We start from the raw sequence: 23,010 nt of genomic DNA on the forward strand, positions 1-23,010 counted from the left end.
AATTGTATCTCACAGTATCATCGGCTGTGCAGGATAACGCCCGGTGGGAGCTCGTTGTACGCGGACCCCCAGAAGGAGCTGAGCTGTGCCTGAGCATCGTCTGAGTCACATCCTTATCAGGATTAATCCGTTTGCGGTGTCAATCGTTTTGTACACGTTCTCCCTAGTGTACAGCATAAGACACGTCATGCTCTCTGTCGTAAAGTGTCGCCTTAGAAGCCGGCACAGTTAGACGCTGGGCCCCGTCAGGGGGATACTATTTGGTATCATACTCGGAGTTATTTATGACAGATTCATGCATACCCTTGTGTTTCGTTGTCTGTCGATCGTGGATGGAAAATTTGGTTACCAGCTTGTTAGATTGCAGCAGCCACTGGCAGAAGGGCATATGGGGAGCTTAAATGCAGAGGGATTTGGGACGCAACAAGACTGGTTGGGGCTTCGTGCGGGCTGTGCATCAAGACTCGACTTCGTAGGACAAGGAGGCAGGGGCTATGGTGGGCCATGGAAGGAATAAGCCAAATGGTGTATATGTGCTCTCCTGGGCAGCAGCAGTGAGATGTGCAACGGCTTTCGAAGACTCTTCAACTTGTCACTGAAGGTAATTGGAGGTGTTCACATTTTATTTGCGCGCTCCCTGCATTGTAGATCTCACGGCTGCTTGAGACGTGGATTGCCCACGTTGAAATGCCACACAACACCGCAATCGATATAGGCCAAATGTCCAATACCAAAACACCATAATCGGAGACATATTTGGTTAACTCGATTTCTTCGGAGGACTACGTATACCATGGCAACTGTTTCGTATATACTTTGGATCAGTTAGCATGGCGTTCGCCAAAGCCATTTTCTGTAGACTTTGAAAATAGATTCAGGTACAATGTATGCCTGCAGTGAGAAGAGTAGCCAGTGTCTGTATTCGTTCATTCAACCGTTTTCCGTTGGCTTCTTCCAATATGACACGGAGGATGCGTTGCATGTATATGTGCAGTGGTGACGGAGAATTTCGATAAATTGATATAGATGAATCCGCAGTCATAGCTGTGAGGTCATTTGCTAGTCGATAAGACACACTCTGATAACGCATATTTACATACGGTTCTGTTTGCCCCCTTCCATTATCTGTAAGAACGGACGCTGAGTCGGCAATGTGGTTAGCAGGGACTCCGTGCAGATTCCCAGTCTTCACTGGTTGCCATCTGCTACTTCGTAGCCATGTAACAGAGGTCTATCATTAATTGATGGCCAGGTTCCTTTGCTATTCCGGTCACGAGCGTTGTCTTTATGAAGTCAGAGGCGAGGGAGTCGTCTCTACTCTAGAACTTCTAGGGTGCTAGTGCCATTCAATGCACTTGATATCCACTAGCAGATATCAGAATCAAGTTCTTCTTGTGATGGTATTAGTAGAATATGTACATTCACGAACGCTCCCAAATCTACTCCTAGAAGAGAGGATTGACAGAAGTAAAACTGACAACCTCAGTATACCCAAACAAGAACCGATAAATGACCGATAAAATAAGTTGTACAAACAAGGCTATATATAACACGACGCATCCGGCCTTGACAAAGAAGCATCAAAGAAAATACAAGCAAATCAAGAAAAGATAAATCAACCAGCACCCGTAATCATAAATGCAACCATACCAACCCACACGCCAACAAACAGTGCAGTCAGAATACCAGCACCAGCCTTATCACCCGTAGTAATTTTTTTGAATGACTGGCCGCTGTTATCACCGCCGCCGCTTGAACCAGCATTCGGGTTACTCTTACTGTCACCACCAGTGTCAGAGGTGACGGGGCCCTTGTCACTGGACTCGATGATCAGATTGGACATGAACACGTTCGTAGCGATGATCTGTTCTTCCATTCCGTTCCATCCGTCCCACTTGTGCTGGTACCATCTCACACCGCAGGTGTTGTTACCCATACCAACGCATGAGTCGGCTGCGGCTTCGGCGGATGCCTTGAGTTTCGGCTGAATCTTGTCCTTAGTAGATGGGATGAAAAGAGCGGTATAGGCGAGCCAGGAGGTAACAAGACCCTTGAAGAGGATTTCGTTATTGTTGCACACTTCGAGCGGCTCGCAAGGCTCTTGCATAGTGTTACCACCGAGCTTCTTGGGGAAGAATGTGCTGAAGGTTGTTCCCAAGAAACCGTTGACTCGTTTCAACCACTTGTCGTCACTGGTCTATGTATCGCATCAGTATATGTCCAGAATGGAGAAAGAAGAGCTGCCTTACATAGTTGTACATGTATGCAGAACCCATGATGAAGGTGCCGTAGTTGTAAGACCATTGGTTGTTACCGGGGCTCTTGCAGTTGTCATCGATATCGACGGAATCAGCGATATGCCATGTGTCTTCGTTGAGCAAAGGAGTCGATTCCATCCAATCGTAAATCTTCTCCGCCCAGTCGGCGTAGGTCTGGTTATTCGTATAACGAGCAAGTCGGGCCGAGAGTTGGAACAAAACACCGTTCGAAATTGTGTTCTTCATGGCATAACCGGCTTGGTAGGTGAAAAGCTGCCACCGCAATCCACCACCGCACGACGTCGTATCCCATCGGTCAATCTGCGTGTTGAAAACACCCTGCGCCAAAGACAACCACGAAAATCCATCTTCAACATCGGGGAATTGCAGCTCTGCCGCAAGCATCGCGGTCAGACCCCAGAAGCCCTGGTCATCATTTCCCTACAACTATGTGTCAAAATGTCTCCACGAGAAGTCGTCCAGGAGTTATTGCGCCTTACCAGGTAGGTACTGTAGTTAGACGGCATGTAATCTCCCCCATCACCAGACTGATGCTCCAATCCCTGACTGGTCTCGGAATTGTATGTCGTGTCGCCGGTGTACTTCCAATATTGTAGCGCGGCCATGAACAGGGCTGAACCTTCCCACCATTTCTCGGGGAATGAACCAGGAATCTGACCGGTCTCGTTACCGGCATACCACATGAACATTCCATGTGCGGCCTGTTCGGCGGCGCTTTTGACAGATTCTGTGGCGATAGTAAAATGTCAGCTTTCCGCTACAATCGCATAGCACAGAAAGGAAAGGCGACTAACCATCATCGTCAATGCTCAGCTCGAGGGCATGCGATATCCCCGCCTGGAGGAATGCACCCCATATTGTTAACCAATAAAACCAATTCATAATTTTCCGGAGTCCAGATCTATAGCGCGATGCCAAGATCAGAGCAATACATCAACGAAGAATGTACTGCTGCAAGGTACACGATATGCGATGCAGTTTTAAGATGTCATTCAAAAGCGTGTCGGAGAGTTGGAGAGAAAATGCGCGAGGTTACCTGCTGCGGAGCCGCCCCTTATCCCTGACACGCCCGACGTTCACTCACTTGCCGTTTTCAGTCACAGAACCTGTCGCACGTGATCATACAAAAATAGGTAGATGTCATCATTGGCGGAGATGGGGGTCATCCATTGGTCGAGGTGGAAACAAGCACCAGGGACCAAAAGGCTTATTGGCTGTTGGCGGGGCCCCACCAGGCTGACGCGGACTAAGCGGGCCCAAAAGGGCGCGATCGTCGACCCTGTCCGGATCAATCCTTGGTCCGCTCAGCCGCAACCGGGGTTCTCGTTCCGCAAACGGTAACTGGGTTTACGAGTCAGGTGAGATCAGGTGAGATCAGGTGATGTCAGGTGATGTCAGGTGTCCACCGGTAGAAAATTCTTTAGATCCCGAGGCAAAGTGGCGCCGTTGAGTGCCTCCGGGTAATCGTCGTTCTAGATTGATATGCTTTTTGCCTTTGGGAAATCAGTGCCTTGGTTTACATGACAGAAGTGGCGGCCTCAAGATGTGTTGCTTTGTCTCCTGTCAATACTCGAACTAACTGCCCAATCCACGGAATATCTTTACCATAGTAGATAACAGCAGAGATCTTAGGGTCTCATGTGCGTTTAGATCGATCAGTGAAGATCTCCAAGCTCATGTGTGCTGTCAGATATCGCCGTCAGGAAATAAACGGCTGTATTCTATACCAATGCACAGCTGAGCGCGCATTCAACAATCCATGGGACAACCTTAATTTATCTTTCTAAGCTTACTGGTAAATACTCCAATAGGCTCAGCCAAGCCTCAAATATATCTCCAGGTGACTTTAGTGGCCGAATATCTTTCCGAGACCACTCTGCATGACATTCCAGGTCGAGATACTATTGATTACGGTACACCCGCTGTCACCACATCGAGATTATTTATTCCTCAATACTTTAACTCGTACAGTAATTCTCCAGCAGTAAGACAACTCCAAATCAGATATCATATTGATTGTGGGGCTCCACACGAACGGTGGGGCCTCGAAACCTATGCCCTTCTCATTGAGCATGCACAATGCGTCCATACGATGTGAAGGGTCACACCGAGGCAGCATAATCTTGAAAATCTCACTGTCTAGACTGCAAATGGATCGCAGGATCGGTCTCGGAGTCAAAGCCAGAGCAAAAATACCAAATAAACTTCTAGCTTATCGTGACACTCAAGACTATCGTATATTGCTTTTTTGATGCTGACACCCAAGATCCAATACAACCCAACTACCCCTCCATCTATTTCTATTCCATAATAGTATTCATATCTAGGAATCGGCGACTATTTAAATTCACTCACCCCGAAGTGTTTCGGCGACCAGAGGTCCCCGGTCATTCCCCGAAGTAGATACTCCATATGAACGGCGATTGCCAAACTATTTAGACAGGGAGTCAGACCTACAGAGATCCAAGCCCATTGGCAAGCAAGAAAATGGACAATGACCTCGAGAACAACAGCAAGTTCCTCCTCAATGAGACGGTGAACTCTCTCACATTCAGAGACATAACTGTCTCCGTCAACGACCGAGATCTCATCAAAGGCATCAGTGGGGATGTCCAGGCCGGTAAGTTACCAAAAATTTATATGTAGGCAAGTACTGACCCTCCAGGCCAACTGGTCGCTCTAATGGGCCCCTCAGGAAGCGGCAAAACGACTCTCCTAAATGTTCTAGCCCGCCGTGCTGCCCACAAGAACACCACTGGTAACTCCTACGTGAACAACACCAAAATCGATGATACCACGTTCAACCAGCTCGCCTCCTATGTCGAACAGGAAGATGCACTTATTGGCTCGTTGAATGTCTGGGAGACGCTACAGTTCGCGGCAGACCTTGCCCTACCCCATTCCGTGAGCAAGGGTCAGAGAAAGGAGCGGATTCAGATGTTGCTCAACGCGTTTGGGATTCAGAATCAGGCGAAGACTTTGATTGGGACACCCATAAGGAAGGGTATCTCGGGTGGACAGAAGCGGCGTGTGAGTGTTGCGAGTCAATTGATGACTTGTCCGAAGATTTTGTTCTTGGATGAGCCGACTAGTGGATTGGATTCGACGGCTAGCTATGAGGTTATCTCGTACGTGCGGGAGTTGGCCAAAGCGAATAATGTATGTTTTCACTTCAGTCTAGAACACTTGGACTAGCTGACTAGTATAGCTCATTATCATCGCGAGTATCCATCAACCATCCACCAGCACCTTCCAGCTTTTCGATACGCTGCTGCTTCTGTCCGGAGGACGGACGTGCTACTTCGGTCCGATAAAGCAAATCGGGCCTTATTTCGCCGGTACCGGTTATCCGTTGGACATGTACACCAACCCGGCCGAGTTTCTGCTCGATCTCGTCAGCTCCGATTTTGTTGGGCGTTCCAACGCGGACGAAAACCGTGTGGAGAAGATACAGGATGCTTGGTTGCAAAAGGCAGAGTCGAGCAGCGTCGAATCATTCCAGCCGTCTGAGAAGGGGAAGCTGATCATGAATGCCGGTGACCATCCGGGAATCTCATGGATCACGCTGGTTCTTCTGCATCGTGCGTTTATCAAGAGTTATCGCGATGTGGTGGCATACGGAATCCGTATCGTGATGTATCTGGGTATGTACCCTAATCTCAATTCATGAATGAAGCTAATATATCTGGTAGGTCTGGCGATTATGATGGGTACTGTGTGGCTCCGCCTTGATACATCGCAGGAACATATCCAACCCTTCACCAATGCTATCGTGAGTAATACATACCAGGACTGAGAAGTTGGATTAGCTTGCTAAGTAGACAGTTCTTCGGATCCGCTTTCATGAGCTTCATGGCCGTCGCATACGTTCCCGCCTTCCTCGAAGACCGCGCAACATTCGTCAAAGAACGCGCCAACGGTCTCTACGGTGCGACACCGTTCATCCTTGCCAACTTTATAATTGGCCTTCCATTTCTCTGTAAGTCAACCCCACCGTCCATTCTATACCCTCTCTAATAAGAGCACAGTCATAATAACAATTCTCTTCTCCATTGTCGCCTACTGGCTCTCCAACTTCACCCCCACCGCAACCGCCTTCTTCACCTGGATGCTCTGGCTCTTCCTGGACCTCCTCGCCGCCGAATCCCTCGTCGTATTCGTGACAGCCCTCCTCCCCAACTTTGTTCTTTCACTCGCCGTCGTCGCCTTCGCAAACGGCCTCTGGATGAGCGTCGGCGGATTCCTCGTCCCCATCACAATCCTCAACCCGTTCTGGCATTACGTTTTCCATTATATTGATTACCAGGCATATGTGTTCCAGGGGATGATGGTAAATGAGTTTGGGAGGAGGAATTATAGCTGTGGGGGTGGGTGTCGGTGTATGTATAGCACGGATTTGGAGGAGCAGTGCTTGATAAGGGGCACGGGGGTGCTGGAGCAGTATGGATATGGGACCGGAAATACGGGGAAGTGGGTTGGGATTCTGGTGGGGATCATTGCGGGATATCGGATTTTGGGGTGGCTGGTGTTGATTTGGAGGCGTTAGGGTTGGAGGCATTAGAGGTGGAAAGTACATGGTAGGGGTTTGAAGAAGAGACAGAGGGGCCGGACACGAGTGAAGCGGACATGGATAGAGCTATACTACATAATAATATTTAAGAATAAGAGTTTTCATTTCCAGCGAAAATGAATTAACCACACGATAGGGCTAAGTGCCTGCCAGAGCCGGGTTATGGATGCGATGTGTGTACACATCTCTTTCATATCAATCACAGTACATATTGCCGAGCACTTCCAAGTGATCACCAATGCAATGAATTTTCTTGCACCAGTCAAACTCATAGCAAACTCCATAGCACCAGAAAAAGCAAATCGACTCTTTACCATCGTCAAGCCTCTATTATATGGCTACAAAATAGAACATTTTATCTGAAAAATATCAACACTACATCTATACGACGTACCTAAAAAAGCCAAGTGCAGGAGTTCCTCGAAATAACAAGTCTTGTAGTATTTACACACCCGAAGAGTCGCGTTGTGGACACCAATATTGAGGAGCATCATACTGAATACCGTATTTAAAGAGGGAGATCACAGAATTCTAACAGCAGATTTTCAATGGCGTGAAGTTTTTTATTGATATTGTTAGATTAGGATGTTTATGAGAATATTACTTCCTATCTTTCGAAATTTGGGAAATAACATCCATGGTTTGTTTGCCCCAGAGTTACACCATTGACTCTCGCTATTCCGACTATCAGTTTCTCTACGATACGGCGTCAATTATAACAACTGTCTTACAGGCCTTTTTGACTTTCTGTGTGTTGAAACTGTTCAGCCCTCATGTCAAGTTCAGGGATTCACAGAAGTTGAGTGTCGCTTGCTTACTTGGACGATTGCATGTAACTTTATCGCTTCGTTCCATACTAGCCTTTTATGGACAACAAGTGTATACAACACTCAAGTAGTGTGTATCCTCAGGCGCCTCTTCTTTTTAAACAGATGGGCCACTTAAGGGACGTAGTTTCATCTGGGGACGGGCTGTAGCTCAACGGAGAGCGCTTGCATTTAGAGGCCTACAGGGACGGGGCTTGACTTCCGGCTGAAATTGTTTCTCACCTCAATACCATTTTCAGCATCGAGACCCAATCCAGAAAACTCATTCATGTCAATAGTAAAATGATCAGAGTCCATCTTGATGTAAATTGGTAATACAATGAAATCAATATTTGTAGTACTACGACTGTAGTTACAAAACAAATTCAACGGAATTCATCTTCGTATATAATCTTTTGTGCAATTGTCTGTCGAGTCGAGGGTAAGCTAGTGCAGACTTGAGGTCATCGGGCCCATAAGATTGAATCTAAAGCTACACTAGCCCCCTCTGTAGCTCTGAATTCGTCAACCAAATGACCCCACGAATTGGGTTGCGGGAATGCAGGGAATGAACGTAGATGAACGGTTTATCGGAATGTATCAGGTTTCGGAAGATGATCGTCCAGTATGGGTCACATCCAGCTCGGACCTAGTTTCCATTTTGTATGAAAAGAAGAGCTAGTGGTAGTTTGAACCTGACCCATATCCGAATGGTTGGGATGCATGCTGATACTGAACTGTCTCATCTTTACTAACCAACAACAGACACCGATATATCAAGCATATTAATATGACTCACTGTACCTGTACTACACCGGGCACAAGTGACGTATGGCTTTCAAGTTACTCCATACAATTCAAGTGGTTGAATCCAATCGCATGCCGATAGTTGAGATATGACATGTCCAACGGTACCTAACTTTATTAGAGATCTCCACCCTGCCAACTAGCAAACGGAGACAGGCAGGGAATCCATAGCTAGCGCTGCAGGACGCATTCAAAGTGGTCATGATGCACGTTGACCGGCGCTCTGCATACCGCGCTGGAGTGTGAGCTGTAGGATGATGTCGTCTGTCAGCGAGGGGAGCTTGACGGAATGTCAGCGAAGAGTGGCTGCAGGGGATAGTGCAAGGATGGGCATGCACATGTAAAGCACTCGTAGTTAAAGCACTAGTATTACTGTTGTGCGTGTATAGTTAGTACGGAGCACCTTGGATAACCACATGGTGGATTGGATATCCGTGCAGTCAGTTAGTCAAGTACGGAGCACGATGTACGGCTGAGTGCATGTTCTGTAGTCTGTAGGAACGGAACTGTGGAAGTAATATAGATGGACCAATGGCTAAACAATCCCGAGTGCATCCACATTATTCCGCGACGAGATCTAAGCAAGAAACGGACCCAATTCGGTATTCGAGTCGAGTTGAGCCATTTCTGCAGTGGGGATGCGGTATTATGATTGGGCCGCGACGAGGTTGGGCATCAGTGAGAGAATAAGAAGGGGTATAATACGGAGTAGTTATATCAGAAAAGAAGAATAAGAGGGGCTGGCGGTATAAGTAGATGAATCGAAGCTGAGATTGAATACAGATGGGATGAATACTCGAGACTGGAATATAGACAAGGTTAGTACTATGGATGGACCCAGTGCCAACACACTATCCGAATCTCATGTCGTGCATTTAATGAATAAAGCCCCTCATCGGGCATAGCAGGAGGGAAAAGTAGGAGAGAAAAAGTGTAGAAAAGAAAAAAGTAAAGAATTATTACTGATTGAACTGCTCTTCGAATGTGTATCATTTGTGGTCAGTGACAAACCCCTCTCTGCTGTCTTATATCCACTGCCGCTTTCTCTCTTATTTCTCTCTTCTCTCTCTCCTCTTTTCATCTCTTCTTCTTCCCTTCTTTCTTTCGCTCTGTCTTTTTATTCATTTCTCGCTTATATTACTGCATCGGTTTAATTACATACTGCCGCCATCCGATTGTGGCATCAAAATTCAGCCTAACCTGAGTGGATGGACGGTCGATTCGCTGGCCTCCCGATGGAGTAGTAGATATCCACTGAGTGGTCACTTCTTCTGCTTTCTATTCTTTTGATCTTTCTCTGCATATCTATCATCTCTCGTCAAATCGGGCATGTGGACAGCTGGACCGACTGGATAAAAAAGATCCTCCCTTCCCTCCGGCGCATCTGAGTCCACCACGTAGTCCCGGTCCCTGTCAGCGCACAAACACATACCTCTCCCCCCTACAGCTACAGATCACATTTTTAAAGACTTAAGAACCGGCCATGTCCGGCAAAGTGCCTCTGGCCGCGTTCTGTGAGGAATACGACGAGGACAATCACTTGGTCCTGCCCGAAACCCGTCAGGTCGCCAACAACAAAAAGGCCGCCGCTCCTCCGCCGCCTCCTCTTCCTTCCCCTCCTCCTGCGGTGTCTGTTCCTCAACCACCTCTTCCTCCCCAACAGCCACCGCAACAGAGTCAGAACCGCCAGCAGAAGCAGCAAAAGGCTCATCGCTACAGGCCGTCTCATCCTCTCGACGGCGCGAGTGATTCTGGCTATTCGAGTCGCACCGTCACCAGTTCCCAGTCGTTCCCGTCGGGCGCCAACGCCTTCACCGAGCCGCCCAGTCTTCCCACGATAAATACCACTAATAACCCTCCAGCTCCTCCTCCTCCCCCTCCCACCACCACCACTACTACCACCACTAAAAAGAAGAAGAGTACCAAGGGTCGCGACAAAATGCAGGTCAATCCGTCGTATCCTCCTCCAGGGCCTTACCATGGTTCTTCTTCCCACAATCGGTCGTCCTCCACTTCCCGACCCAAAGAAAATAACAACACCCACTTCCGTCACTATCCCGGTACTTGTTGGGAGTGCGAAAATGGCATCTACCATTCTGCCGGACCTTCTGGTCCTTCGACTCCCCTCGAATATCCATATTATATGTCGCAGCCACCGGCTTTGCCAGATTTCCAGCAGCACCAAACTCCTCCACCGCCTCCACCGCCAATGCCTGCTGCGCAGCACCCCTCATCATACGCAGCTCTACCACCACCACCGGTCGCTCCAGATGTTCATGTTTCCAGTAGTCGACCTTCCGCCCGTCCGAATCGCTCCAATTCATACCACGCCAATGGCCGACCGTTGAGTTTCCATGGGATGATGCCCGGGGTAGGGAACGGCGGCAGCGGCAGCAATGGTGCCAGCAACTACTACAACATGAACCGCTTTGAACATGGCCCTCCGCTGTCTGCTTCAGCATACACGAACTCACCTTCCTTTGGTCCTGCCAACTACGGTCCCCAGCCTCCATACTATTCTCTGGCTGACTACGGTCCCCCGCCCGCTGAGCACGGTCGGGAACGTTCCATGTCTACCACACGGGAGTACCCGAGGGACCGTCGCTCATCCGTGTACGGCCCACCCATGGTCGACTATGACCCGCCAACCCCAACCTATGACGATGGGGAACCCCTCGACCGTATCGCTTCGCGGGACACTCGTGCTCCGATGTCCCCACAATCGCCTGTGTACGAGCCTGATGAGGATTTCTACCGCATGCCGCCGCCCCCGATCAAGAAGACCTCCCCACAGATTATCCAGAAACGCCCTGATCCGCCACGGAAATCCGTCACTACCACCGCCGTTCCACATGGCCGTCGGGGATCAACTTTTGACATGACTGACATGGACGCTGCGCTACCCGGTGATTACACGCCACCTCGCACGCCGCGCTACCGACGCTCTCGGGAGAACCTCATTCCCGAGCGCAGCCGCAGCTTGCGGTCCACCCGCAACTACCGGGACTCCTCTGCCCGTCCGTCTCGCATGGCTATCGAGGGTGCTCGACGTCGTCGGGAGGTCGTGTATGACTATGACTCTGAATTCGACGATATCGAGGCGGACGAAGCTACTAGCGACCTCGTTGACAAGCAACGTGAAGCCGAGGAATATCAAGCATCCAAGTCCAAGGGCCACAAAGCCGTACCCGTTCCTCTAACGGAAGACGCCTTGTACAAAACCAAGGCATCCCGGGCAGAGAGCGACAGCGGAAGCCAGAAGAGCCGTTCGAACAGCAGCCGTGCTAGCGATGCCCGCACGCACAGCGGAAGCAACGCAGGCACTAATAACGTCAACACCATCAAAGAGGATGAAGATAAGAACCTTGTCATGACCATGAATGGTGTCACCATGAGCTTCACTCAGGAGTCCATGAACAGCAAGAAGATCAATCTGCGGACCAACAACACTGGTGCTCTTGAACTCAGCGTCGAGGGCAAGCGGCCCAAGAAGTACCTGACCTCGGGAGGGTCTGACTACACTGGAGCCGTTGCACGGCGGGAGATTGAGCCTCCTGCTCCTGCTCCTCGACAGATTCGTGATAGACCCGATAGACCACGATCCGAACGGCACCATAGCCGACGTTCTAGTCGGTCGACCTACGGTAGTGGGCGGTTCTTGGCTTAGGTCTTTTCTGGCGTCTACTTCTCGAGTTGTTTCTCTTCTTTCTACTTGTTAAAAAGGGTTATGAGGGAAAGGGAAAAAAAAAAAAAAAGGAACAAATTCTGCAAAGAAAAAAGTTTTGTGATTTTGGGTCGGGCTTCGTCTTTCGAACAAAAGAAGCAAAAGCGTCTGTGATACAATTTCTTTTCCTTATCTCTACCAAAAGGGAAAAGGCGCTGTGAAGAGGGTTTGTTTATTTTTATATTCACGATGTTTGATTTCGGGTTTCAAGGGCGGGTTATATGACTCTGACCGATCGCGTCCATTACGGTGACATGATTGTATGATTCCGATGACCTGCATGACTGTCTAATTCTTTCTCTATTTTATTTCATTTCATTTTCTGCTATCTACTCTGCTTACGTTTGGTGTTTGTTTTATGTGTGATGCTCTGTCAAGCGTGTTGTGTACAATGTTCATGATTATGATTCTGTTACGATGCCTGGGTAGAATCGGAGGAAGGGGAGATATACCCTGTCTGTTATCTGTCGTTGGCTTGTCTGTCTTTTATACATTTTGGTTTGCGTTTCTCTGGTTTTGGTTCTAGCAATTCATGTATTTGTTTTGTTGATTGCTCCCCCTCGCTGCTGCCGTAGCTTGCTTCTTTTCTGTCGTTTGATTTTATCGCTCACTATTTGGTTTCCTGCTTTACGATTGGCATGATTGATTGTACGACCTGCTTTTTGCTTCTGACTTTATGTTCTGTTTCAGGTTTCAGCGATGTTTCGGTAGATTTGCACCCTGGTTGTATCATTGCGTTGCACTGAGTGTTTGACTGTTTGAATGTTTGACGTTGTGCCAATACCCTGTTTATATGCTAGAATAAAGAATGAGTTCAACATCTTCATGTCATATTATGTGGTGTACTTCGTAGAATACTATTGTACTCTGTACCATGGTGAAACCCTAGTTAACTAGTTGACAGGTGCTGACTCAGCGAGTTGCCCACGCAACGCCGATCGCCAAACAAGGCGTCACCCCAGCCTCCCATTTATGCCAACCACCGCATTTTCGCCGGTCGTGCGTGCTATCTGCACCTTTCCCTTTCCCTTTTTCTTCTTTCTTTTTAGCACATTTGTATCACTGGCGCCATAGCAGAGCGCGTTGTTGTCATTCATTTTGAAAACCGAAGTACAATACTTGACAATTGGTATTCTACTGGTAAGATAACTATCCGAGATACCCACTGGAATGCACCACGTTCCTGACACATACCAGATCTCCAAGTCTGGAGCTCCGCGCTCTTGACAACAATCAGCCATGGCCCCCGTCCAACAAGTCTGGGACTTTCCCGGTATCCCGGGCGACATGTTCCTCGACCACGAACCCTCACACTCCCCTTCACCGTCATCATCACCAGACACCTTCCTCGCCAAACGAAATATAGACACCTCTTCAACCGACAACGGAAAAAGCCTCACCGCCCGCTCCGACAAGACTCACGTCCCCGGAAAAGGCGCCGTCGACCCACATAGCATCAACATGCAGGGCCTTCTCGCTCTATTTGCGATTCTGGGGGCCGCCTTCGTCATAGCGGGTATCTGGTTCTTCTTCTGGGCGAAGAACGGCGGGTTTCAGTGGCGCAAGGGTGATTGGGAGGAGTACAAGTCTACTGTTCTTCGACGGAAGGGTCCTGACGGGAAGACGTTGAGTAATGCCACGAAGAGTACGAAGTTGGGCGGTGGGAGTGTCGTGGGCAAGGGATATAGTGACTGGGAAGGAGAGGGTGATGGGTACACGGAGAGTGGACTGGGGTATGCGGACACGGCGACGAATCTGACAAAGAAGACTGGAAAGGACAGGAGGCAGCGGTTGAAGGATATCGCGAAGAGGCGGTTTATGCGGAAGCGTGCTGATGAGCAGTCGTGGAATGGGGAGGAGTATGAAGATGAGGATGTGCGCGCTTATCGGAAGGAGAAGGCTGCCAGAGTTGGTGGGATTAACCGTGACGCTGAGGGGACGTATCACGGGAGTGATTATGATACTTCCGCACCGCCAACGCAGTATAATCAGAGTGAGATGAGTGAAGTGCGGGACTATGCTTTTCCTCCGGCGACTGCTCCACGGCACAAGAGTCAACGCCAGTCCCGCAATTTCTCATTCACTCCTGGTACTGAGAGCCATGTTACCGGTGACACATCCTTCCATCCACGAGACACCGGCAACCGTCGTGCCCGCGAACCCTCAGCCCGTCGCCATAACCGCCGTCGTGAACGTCGCCGCAACCCTCCCCCACCAGCCTCCTCGTCTTCCTCGTCCCGCCCGGACAGCCACTACCCCCGCAAACAGCGCCGCAGCAACGGTGGTGGCCACTACACCGAGTCATCTCTGGGTTCGCGATCGGAGTTCAACTCGAATCTGTACTCAGAGGATGAGAGCGGGACTAGAAGTTACAGCCATCAGATTCCGGGACTGAGCAAGGGGTACCGCCGTGATGGGGGACGAGGCAGACGGAGGGATAGTTTGAGTGAGAGTGATGGAGAGGAGACGAGATATTCTTAGTTATGGTCATGGTCACTTATGATTTATTTATGGGCGTGTGAATAATGATTCCATTTGTTTTGTTCTTGTTTCTATTTGTTTGGGTTAGTATGCCATGGTATGGTATGGGATTTATGAGTTTTACGATGGATATGAAATGGATAACTATGGGAAACAGATTGATAGCATAGTTTTCATAGTTTGATCTTAATAGAAATGAAACAAATGAAGCTGCAACCTGCTAATGCCCAACAAACAATACAGAGTGCATTTCCCAACTAATCGGATACATTGATGGAATTCTGGATAAGATCAGATCCGATAAGATCAAAACAGGAACGAAAGTGGATCTGGATCTAAGGTGGAGACATCCGAACTTTATCTTAGCGAGAAGGAGATTGAAGATTGAAGTATACGTTTCTTTGTTCTATATTACTTGTTTGGTAAAATATTTCGAAGAAGGCGAGAGGGAAAGGGAAAGAAACATGTGCGCTCATGTGTCTTGTGGATAGCGCATGCAAATGCTGAGTGCACTATATATGGTAAGACCACCTCCACATTCCGTTCGTTGAAGCGGCGATATGGTTCATTTGATTGACAGCACAGCTGGGACCAAAGAGACAACTGGATAGGCTTCGGCTGATTTCCACCTTTTGTCTCCGACTGCGAATTTTCATCGCCGCTAACCCCATACAGTTGAGCAGTGTGCAGTGGTATTAGTGACATGGGCTCATGCTGTTCATGACAAGTAGTGGCTGGCTGCTTCCTTTCAATCGCAGCTTCATTCATCAAACTTTTAGGTTCTTCTGTAGATACCGAAGCATTATATGGAGAGTCTACGGAGTGCGTAAATTCTCCATATAGTCTCTAATTCATGCTGACGTCCGGAGGCGGAGTACAGACTTCTGGGCGCCAGCAAGGATGCGATTGAGTATCAGACGCACAATGAAATAATTCCAAAGAAAAAAATTTCCCAAGATTGTGGCAGCGTGTGTATGAGTTTTCGGAGGCCCATGAGGCTTGGCAGCAGGGACAAAAGGGCCAGGGAGTCAACACTTTGGCCCACAAGAAGCATAGGTTTGAACCGCATTACAGGCATTGGTATTGGTTCTCGGGCCTCTGCCACCGGGGTCATAGTTGCGGGGTCTACACAACATCCCACAACAGCCGCAACAAGCAGGTCCCATAGCAAAGCTGATATCTTGAGCCTTGGCCTACCAGGATGGCTATATGCACTAAGCACATTGTATCTCAATGCATGCTCAGCCTTCGAAGGTAGAATATTCTGCAGGTACCAGAGTATCAAGGATGTATTGAAAGAGTACTTGATCGGCCTAGGTTCATAACTGAGTGGATCGTGCGGTCCACCAGTCAATGGAGGATTTGAATTACTTATTAGAAAACTCGTTCATGAAGATGGATCTGCCAAATCGACATTGTTCAACTACGCAAATCTCTGTCACCCAACCCCCTTCTCATGAGCAAGTGCTTCTCATATGGTGCTTCTCATACAGTGCTGGCTCCGCATAGCTGATCAAAAACGGAGAATCGACGGCTTTCGCTTATTGGTCAATCGAATCGCCAACATATCAAACAGCCCCGACCATACACGGAAGTCAGCCCTCGAAGTCAGAAACATTCAATCCTACAGTCCAATACTGTCTGAATTCGAAATCTCGCCATAATCGACTTCCGGGACGCATTGTTCGCCTCGCTTCCACCCTCTCCTGAATGGGTTCCCTTCTGGAGCAGTCCGTTCGAAGGTGCGCTGCCAGTCTCCCTCATCTGACTTGTAGCCCAATCGGTCCCACGAGGAATTCTACGTTTCATCTAATATGTTATTCGTTAATCCATGTGTGTCGATTCGTCTTGGCGATTATATCTGGCTTCCAAGATGGTTGGCCGAAGCTATCTGTGATCGAGTGTTTTGGCTTGACGATTGTTGTTTCGTCGTTTATGGTGGCTCTCTATACCGATCATTATGAACAGGGTTGATCTTGTACGTCATTTGGCTTCCCTGGGAGTTCTCTGCCAATGCATTTAGGGAGGGGGACGGAAATGAGAAAATCACAACTTACAATCAATTGGTTGAATAGATAAAGTAGAAATGAGCACATAGGGCCGTAGATCAACAGATTATTTATCGTGTCTGCACGCGGAAAGATAGGTCTAGAGGATGTTCCGTAGGCCGATTAATAGTTGTAGTTAGGATGCCAAGCCCTCCCAATGCGAAAGGTAGCAAAGGCGGTAACCAAGTGGCCAGCAAAATCTCACCGCCCGACAGATTTTCCTCCCGAAAACTTTCAGGACCAGAACGAAGAACTCACCAACAACAACAGATTATTCCCAAACCACATTGCACCATGAAACGAAAGCTCGATGCAAATGACGTCCCGTCGCCAGAGTCTGCTGGCAAGACTGAAATCCATGATTCCGACGATGCCAGTTTTGAAAGTCTCAACCTCGACCCAAGATTACGCCAAGCCTTGACCAAAGAGAAATTCTCGAAGCCGACTCTTGTCCAGGCAAAGGCGATTCCATTAGCGCTTCAGGGGAAGGATATTCTGGGTGAGTAAGAGTTATTGCATTGTGATGGAGAAACTTGAAGAAAAGGAAATGATAAAAAGAAACTAACGAATTCAGCTCGCGCAAAAACTGGTTCCGGTAAGACCGCGGCTTACGTCCTACCGATTCTGCAGACCATTCTGCAGAAGAAGGCTGTTAGTACTTCTCTTGATTTCTTTGGAACAGTTTGAGTACTCATGAACTACAGGCCGACCCCTCGTTGAGAGCGACATCCGGTCTCATCCTCGTCCCAACCCGAGAACTTTCCGAACAAGTCCAGAATGTCGTGACCACCTTCGCAGCCTTCTGCGGAAAGGAAGTTCGTTCCGTAAATCTTACGCAGAAGGTTTCCGACGCAGTTCAGCGTACAATGCTCGCCGATTGCCCGGATCTGATTGTGTCGACCCCCTCGCGTGTCCTGTCCAACATTGGCAATTCCGCTTTGTCACTCGACAATCTGAGTCACTTGGTTATTGACGAGGCGGATCTTGTGCTTTCGTATGGATATGACGAGGACATTCAGGCGCTGTCGAAGGCGATCCCTCGTGGTGTGCAGACATTCTTGATGAGTGCTACCCTTACTGCGGAGGTTGATACCCTGAAGGGTCTGTTCTGTCGGAGTCCTGTGACCTTGAAGCTTGAAGATAAAGACGAACAGGGCGCTGGTGTGAGTCAGTTTGTTGTCAAGTAAGAATCTTGTCAATTGAGTCTTGATACGACCCATTGCTAATTCATCGCAGGTGCGCGGAGGACGAAAAATTCCTCTTGACCTACGTCATCTTCAAGCTGCAGCTGATCAAGGGCAAGGTCATCGTTTTCGTCGGTGATATCGACCGCTGCTACCGTGTAAAGCTTTTCTTAGAGCAGTTCGGTATCAAGTGCTGTGTGCTCAACTCAGAATTGCCCGTCAACTCCCGAATCCACGTCGTGCAGGAGTTCAACAAGGGTGTCTACGATATTATCATTGCTGCCGATGACCAAGAAGTGATGGGCATTCGCAAGCCCAAGAAGTCTATCAAGGGAGAAGAAGGCGGCGAAGATAAGACACAGTCCAGTGACGAGGACGAGAATGAAGGAGAGACCAAGCGCCGCAAACTGTCTGGCAAAGAAAAGGATTACGGTATCTCCCGCGGTATCGACTTCCAAAATGTCGCCTGCGTCCTGAACTTCGACCTGCCTACCTCCTCCAAGTCCTACACCCACCGTATCGGCCGTACCGGAAGAGCAGGCAAGGCCGGAATGGCACTCTCCTTTGTCGTCCCATCAGATCAATTTGGCAAACACAAGCCCACATCAATCTCCTCCGCAAAGCACGATGAATCCGTCCTCGGGAAGATCGTCAAGCGTCAGTCCAAGCTCGGCCACGAAGTCAAACCTTACCACTTCGAAATGCAACAAGTCGAAGCATTCCGGTACCGTATGTCCGACGCTCTCCGCGCCGTAACCCGACTTGCCGTGCAAGAAGCCCGTGCACGCGAAATCCGTCAAGAACTTATCAAGAGCGAGAAGCTCAAGCGCCACTTCGAAGAGAACCCTGAAGAATTGCGACAACTGCGCCATGACGGGGAGCTGCGTTCTGCACGTATCCAGCATCATCTCAAACATGTTCCGGATTACCTGATGCCCGCTAAGGGGAGAAAGGGTATCTCAAATGAGGATATTGGGTACGTTGGGCTGCGGAAGACAACCGATAACCGGATTCGGAAGGCTAGAGAGCGGAATCGCAAGGCTGGACGGGGCCGGAAGCCTGGCGGGAGAGTTGATCCATTGAAGACGTTTAATCGTGGGAGAAAATAAAAGTTTGTGTTCTTGATGATACCATTGTCTTTGTGGTCAGATGTAAATATAGATAGGTATAGTTCAATCAAAATATATAACAGTGTAATAATCACAGGTCTCGGTAGAGAAGGTCTCACTGGCATTTACTTCTGTGTATCGTCTTTGCTAAAATATATTCCCCTCTTTTGTTCCTGGTTCATCTTCTGGGATACATACTTGATACCACGAGATGACCTGCACCTCCAAGAGAAACGGCCCAATAGAATATATCCTCTCTAATCCCCATCCGCTAGCCTGGGGCTTCCAGAGCGAGGGTTGAAGCTACAGAACAGCCGTCAGTTTCAGGGTTTCCTGCGCTGCAATGTCGTTTTTCGTCTTCTTGACCCTTGTTAGAAGCTACTCCATCCCAAGCGGCAAGGGAAGAGAGGATCTAACTATTATTAAGCGAAAGACTCACAGACCGATGGGAACTAGGGAAGTTGATCGATAGAGCATAGCTCCAGCGCTAAACAATTTATGACCCGAAGCGACAACTATTACTTCCAGAAAGGAAGATAACGGTAGGCTGTGAGCAATAGATTCTTGCCTGATTTGATTACCCCCGGCATTTGTAGGATCTGTGTATCCTACCTTTTATTTTTGCTCCGGAATTGAAAGTCTCTGAAAAGTAGTACGCCATGTTTCGAGCCATTTACACACCATTTTTCCGTTTAGCAGATTTGGAGCGAGACGCCGAAGATTACGAACTGGGGGCAGTTTGAGGGAGAGCGAGGACCACCATCAGACTTTCGACGGATCAGAATTTATCTAGGGCCATGGAAGAAGATATACGCCTATGGACAATCAACGAGAACTACTGTGACCCTGAGTGTTCGAGCCCATGCGCGAGCTCCAGGAGCAAATCATGCCCCATGACTGCCGACGTTTAGTTCAAGGCCAGCTAACAGAGTGAATAGTCGGGGCGTTATAAATCTCCAACAGCAGTCATTAAGGTAAATGGGGTACGTTTGTTTATATTTCAATTCGTATAGTTTGCAGTATATGCATTCCGTGTTAACCATACAAAAACGTCATGGTTCCCAAAACTAAATACAGACAGTTGTTATTCTGCTCTGTATGTAAGGTACCAGGTCCTATAGTTATAATACCAGACAGGTTATCTTTAGAATTGAGAAAGCAAACATATGAGCCACGTGATTGAAATCTCAATCTCACTGCATGAACCCCGCAACGACAACAAAGCTCTGATTCAAACTCGCAAACCTCACACAGTTGCAAGGGTGGCTTGGGCTTAGAATATATTGAGAAGAATCAAGATGCATCTCCCTATGGAGATATATGATCACGTAAGACCCGTACTCAACGGTCTTTGCTCGGCTCTAAATGCTGCCCACAGATTATTTTCCACGTTCAGAACAAGGACAATGAAAGGTTTCTGTCCTGGCAGGATGATCCTCGAAATCATACTCTCCTCGATAGTGAAACCCGACGAGATTTGGAAGCGCTGCGTCTTGTTGACAAGGCTTTCTGTCGCAGCGCCTCATCTTGGCTATTCCGACGTGTTGTCGCGAGACATGGCTCCTCGAATTCTCTAGCTCTGGAACAACTCGTGAAATTGTCAAACAGTCCATATGCCGCGTGCGTATGTCAGATTGATTTGAGGTTCGAAAATGCCACACGTTCTGTCGATACTGCCGATGCGTTCTATGGCGAGGGTTTTGTAACATTACTATCGTCTTGCCTGGTGAAATTTACCAACTTGAAGGCACTCGAGTTTCACGAACCGCCCCGAAACTTTGCCAGGAACAGAGGAGACTTTATATTGACACGGTTATTTCGCCGCTGCGTGGCATGCGGATCCCAAATTTGGAAGAACTTGAAGTACACTTTTCCCTCGCCCACGATTTTGAGCATTTCTTTCCTGCCAAAATAAGCCCATCATGGATTCCTGTTGGCGATATTCTGCAGAATCTTCGGCATTTTGGGTTGTATGTGTGTGAAAATACAGATCGGCTTAATCAAAGGAATGGGGTGGAGCCGATTATGTTAGAATATGCTACGTTCCTAAACAGCACCCATGCACAGCATTTAATCAGAATGGTTGAACTTGCCCCAAATTTCAAGTCCCTCGCAATCAACAGTCCAAACATTCTGGACCTTGACGAGCTCGACTTTCCACCCTCGCTTCGTCTCCGGTCTCTCTGTTTGGGAGGTGTGTCCATCTCATCGCACAAGCTTCTTTCGTTGATCGAACAGTCCAAAAAGACAATCAGATACATTAATTTTTCACCGGTTAAGCTGAAGTCTGGAACATGGGAGCAAGTACTAGTGCAACTGTGCACGCTACCGCGCCTTCTTGATTTCAGGACCTGTAACAGTGGGTATTCATGGCGATATGGTCTAGCTCCCCAGCTACCTCCCAATCCGCACTGCCGCTTAAACATCGAAACCGTTAATCCTTTAGATCGATGTGCACTGGGGAATTTACAACGTCAAGTAAACGCAAACAGGATTGCTGCAGGGTTTCCCTCCTTCACTAAATCGGATTATCAATATATCGATCAACTACCCCTAGAAATTGCCATGCAATATCTCGAACGTTATCGCTAGATTGATGCTCCTATGGCACAACCATCTTGCAGGCCCCAGGCCCCATCAAGCAGCTGTGAGAGGATGGTTAAAGGCATGGGCAATTCTGCAAGTGGCTATTTGGTGTTCTGTTCTAAGTGTCAATACCGGGGTTTACCACTATCTCGCTCGTGATATCAGAGACCGTAGCAAGATGATGTAGAGATTGAAATTTGGTCATAACAAGCAGAAAGTAGCTTTTGATTTAAAGACTAAGTGGCGCTGAGGTCTGGTGTGCTTGGTATCTCGGATATCCGAAACCTTTCCGAGCCCATAGTCATCGAGTCCCCAGTGAATGCGGTTTTGATGCTTAAGTGAGGGTAAGTAAATTATTGAGAAAGCAAATATAGGCAGGTCGAATGCTGCGGTCACACATGGCCTCCTTTGGTTTTCTTTCCCACTTCTTCCCCTTCTTCTCTCCCTCCCTCTGTATTTGTCCACCAGCAACTTCTCAAAAGCAGACAGATGATTTTTCACCCCCTAAAAAAAGCTCTTCGTGCTTTCGGGGCTCTCACCGACAGAAAGCAACGGATCGTCTTCACCAAAAGAATAGAGCTTGATTGTATCTAGCATGTACCGTGGAGAGGATGTATTAAGTATATCCAAAAGAATGACTACATATCTCCTCTGGGTTATAAGGTGGCAAAGGGCAATATATTAAACAGTAAGTTATGCCTCTAATCACATGGTTGATTCCCATGTGGCCTTTTTATCTCGCCTCTCCATTTGTTTCTCCTTCATTCCTACTCCTTTCCAATTGCTGTGATCAAAAAACAGATGAAATGTTTCTTTTATGCAGACTCTCTCCTATCATCAGATCTTCTCTCGCAAGAAGAAGCGACAAATCAAAGAACGCGAGACTGCCCGAATCGCGAATATCGTAATCCTGGAGGGTATCTACTACTCAATCCGCGACTATGACCATGTTTACCTGGGCGATTCAACAACCCACGAGCTATTCATAGCAGCGGATAATCGTTTGGAGAGAATTGGTCATCCTTGTATGCTTTCATTCTTTCGGTTTTGGGGGCCTGGGTGTTAAATATATATTTGGGCGGCAGCGGTGCCTTTGAATATTTCGAAACGACTTAAGGATATGTCACACCTTATCAAGGTGCTGTATCCCTTTTCAATTAAATTGATTAAATTTCTGTTTACTGTCACATCCTGACTTCCTGAAACATTTTGCCCTCAAAACACCTGTTTTCGTGCGCTTCTCAACCGTAACCCTAAACCAAAAATTCCCCAACCTAACGAAAAATCCACGAAGTTTCACAATAAAACTCTACACCGGCGAAGGAAACCATAACCTCGTATGGTTGAACTTTATACGTCCTCTGTATCTTTATAAGAATGATAACTGACGAGAACATAGCCTGCCTTCTTCTGTCG

The 23,010-nt window shown here is 48.1% G+C and overlaps 6 protein-coding genes across 6 annotated transcripts; 5 read left to right on the top strand and 1 right to left on the bottom strand.

Annotated features, from left to right (window-relative positions):
- Positions 1–1,353: 1,353 nt before the first annotated feature.
- On the bottom strand, positions 1,354–3,333 carry EURHEDRAFT_410629 (glycoside hydrolase family 76 protein). The gene is made up of 4 exons (XM_040781403.1): positions 3,074–3,333; positions 2,759–3,006; positions 2,250–2,699; positions 1,354–2,197 (listed from the first exon to the last, which is right to left on the bottom strand). Exons 1-4 carry the CDS (start codon positions 3,159–3,161, stop codon positions 1,616–1,618), a joined length of 1,368 nt encoding a protein of 455 aa, XP_040640527.1. The 5' UTR covers positions 3,162–3,333; the 3' UTR covers positions 1,354–1,615.
- A 1,223-nt stretch (positions 3,334–4,556) lies between these two features.
- EURHEDRAFT_410630 (putative ABC transporter) lies at positions 4,557–6,987 on the top strand. The gene is made up of 6 exons (XM_040781404.1): positions 4,557–4,899; positions 4,945–5,438; positions 5,488–5,923; positions 5,972–6,051; positions 6,105–6,258; positions 6,308–6,987. Exons 1-6 carry the CDS (start codon positions 4,767–4,769, stop codon positions 6,823–6,825), a joined length of 1,815 nt encoding a protein of 604 aa, XP_040640528.1. The 5' UTR covers positions 4,557–4,766; the 3' UTR covers positions 6,826–6,987.
- Positions 6,988–9,945: 2,958 nt separating this feature from the next.
- EURHEDRAFT_452570 (uncharacterized protein) lies at positions 9,946–12,129 on the top strand (the record flags this gene model as incomplete). Its single annotated transcript, XM_040784049.1, has 2 exons — positions 9,946–10,026; positions 10,138–12,129. 2 exons carry the CDS (start codon positions 9,946–9,948, stop codon positions 12,127–12,129), a joined length of 2,073 nt encoding a protein of 690 aa, XP_040640529.1.
- A 1,039-nt stretch (positions 12,130–13,168) lies between these two features.
- EURHEDRAFT_410632 (uncharacterized protein) lies at positions 13,169–14,905 on the top strand. Its single transcript, XM_040781405.1, has 2 exons — positions 13,169–13,326; positions 13,384–14,905. The coding sequence occupies exon 2, from the start codon at positions 13,426–13,428 to the stop codon at positions 14,665–14,667; it is 1,242 nt and encodes a 413-aa protein (XP_040640530.1). The 5' UTR covers positions 13,169–13,326; positions 13,384–13,425; the 3' UTR covers positions 14,668–14,905.
- A 2,071-nt stretch (positions 14,906–16,976) lies between these two features.
- dbp9 (ATP-dependent DNA/RNA helicase) lies at positions 16,977–19,108 on the top strand. Its single transcript, XM_040781406.1, has 4 exons — positions 16,977–17,214; positions 17,290–17,366; positions 17,420–17,898; positions 17,952–19,108. The coding sequence occupies exons 1-4, from the start codon at positions 17,010–17,012 to the stop codon at positions 19,006–19,008; spliced, it is 1,818 nt and encodes a 605-aa protein (XP_040640531.1). The 5' UTR covers positions 16,977–17,009; the 3' UTR covers positions 19,009–19,108.
- A 1,198-nt stretch (positions 19,109–20,306) lies between these two features.
- On the top strand, positions 20,307–21,600 carry EURHEDRAFT_401268 (uncharacterized protein; the record flags this gene model as incomplete). Its single annotated transcript, XM_040780066.1, has 3 exons — positions 20,307–20,336; positions 20,387–20,632; positions 20,800–21,600. 3 exons carry the CDS (start codon positions 20,307–20,309, stop codon positions 21,598–21,600), a joined length of 1,077 nt encoding a protein of 358 aa, XP_040640532.1.
- Positions 21,601–23,010: the final 1,410 nt, after the last annotated feature.

This window comes from Aspergillus ruber (assembly GCF_000600275.1).
Source record: "Aspergillus ruber CBS 135680 unplaced genomic scaffold scaffold00007, whole genome shotgun sequence".
Taxonomy (NCBI): domain Eukaryota; kingdom Fungi; phylum Ascomycota; class Eurotiomycetes; order Eurotiales; family Aspergillaceae; genus Aspergillus; species Aspergillus ruber.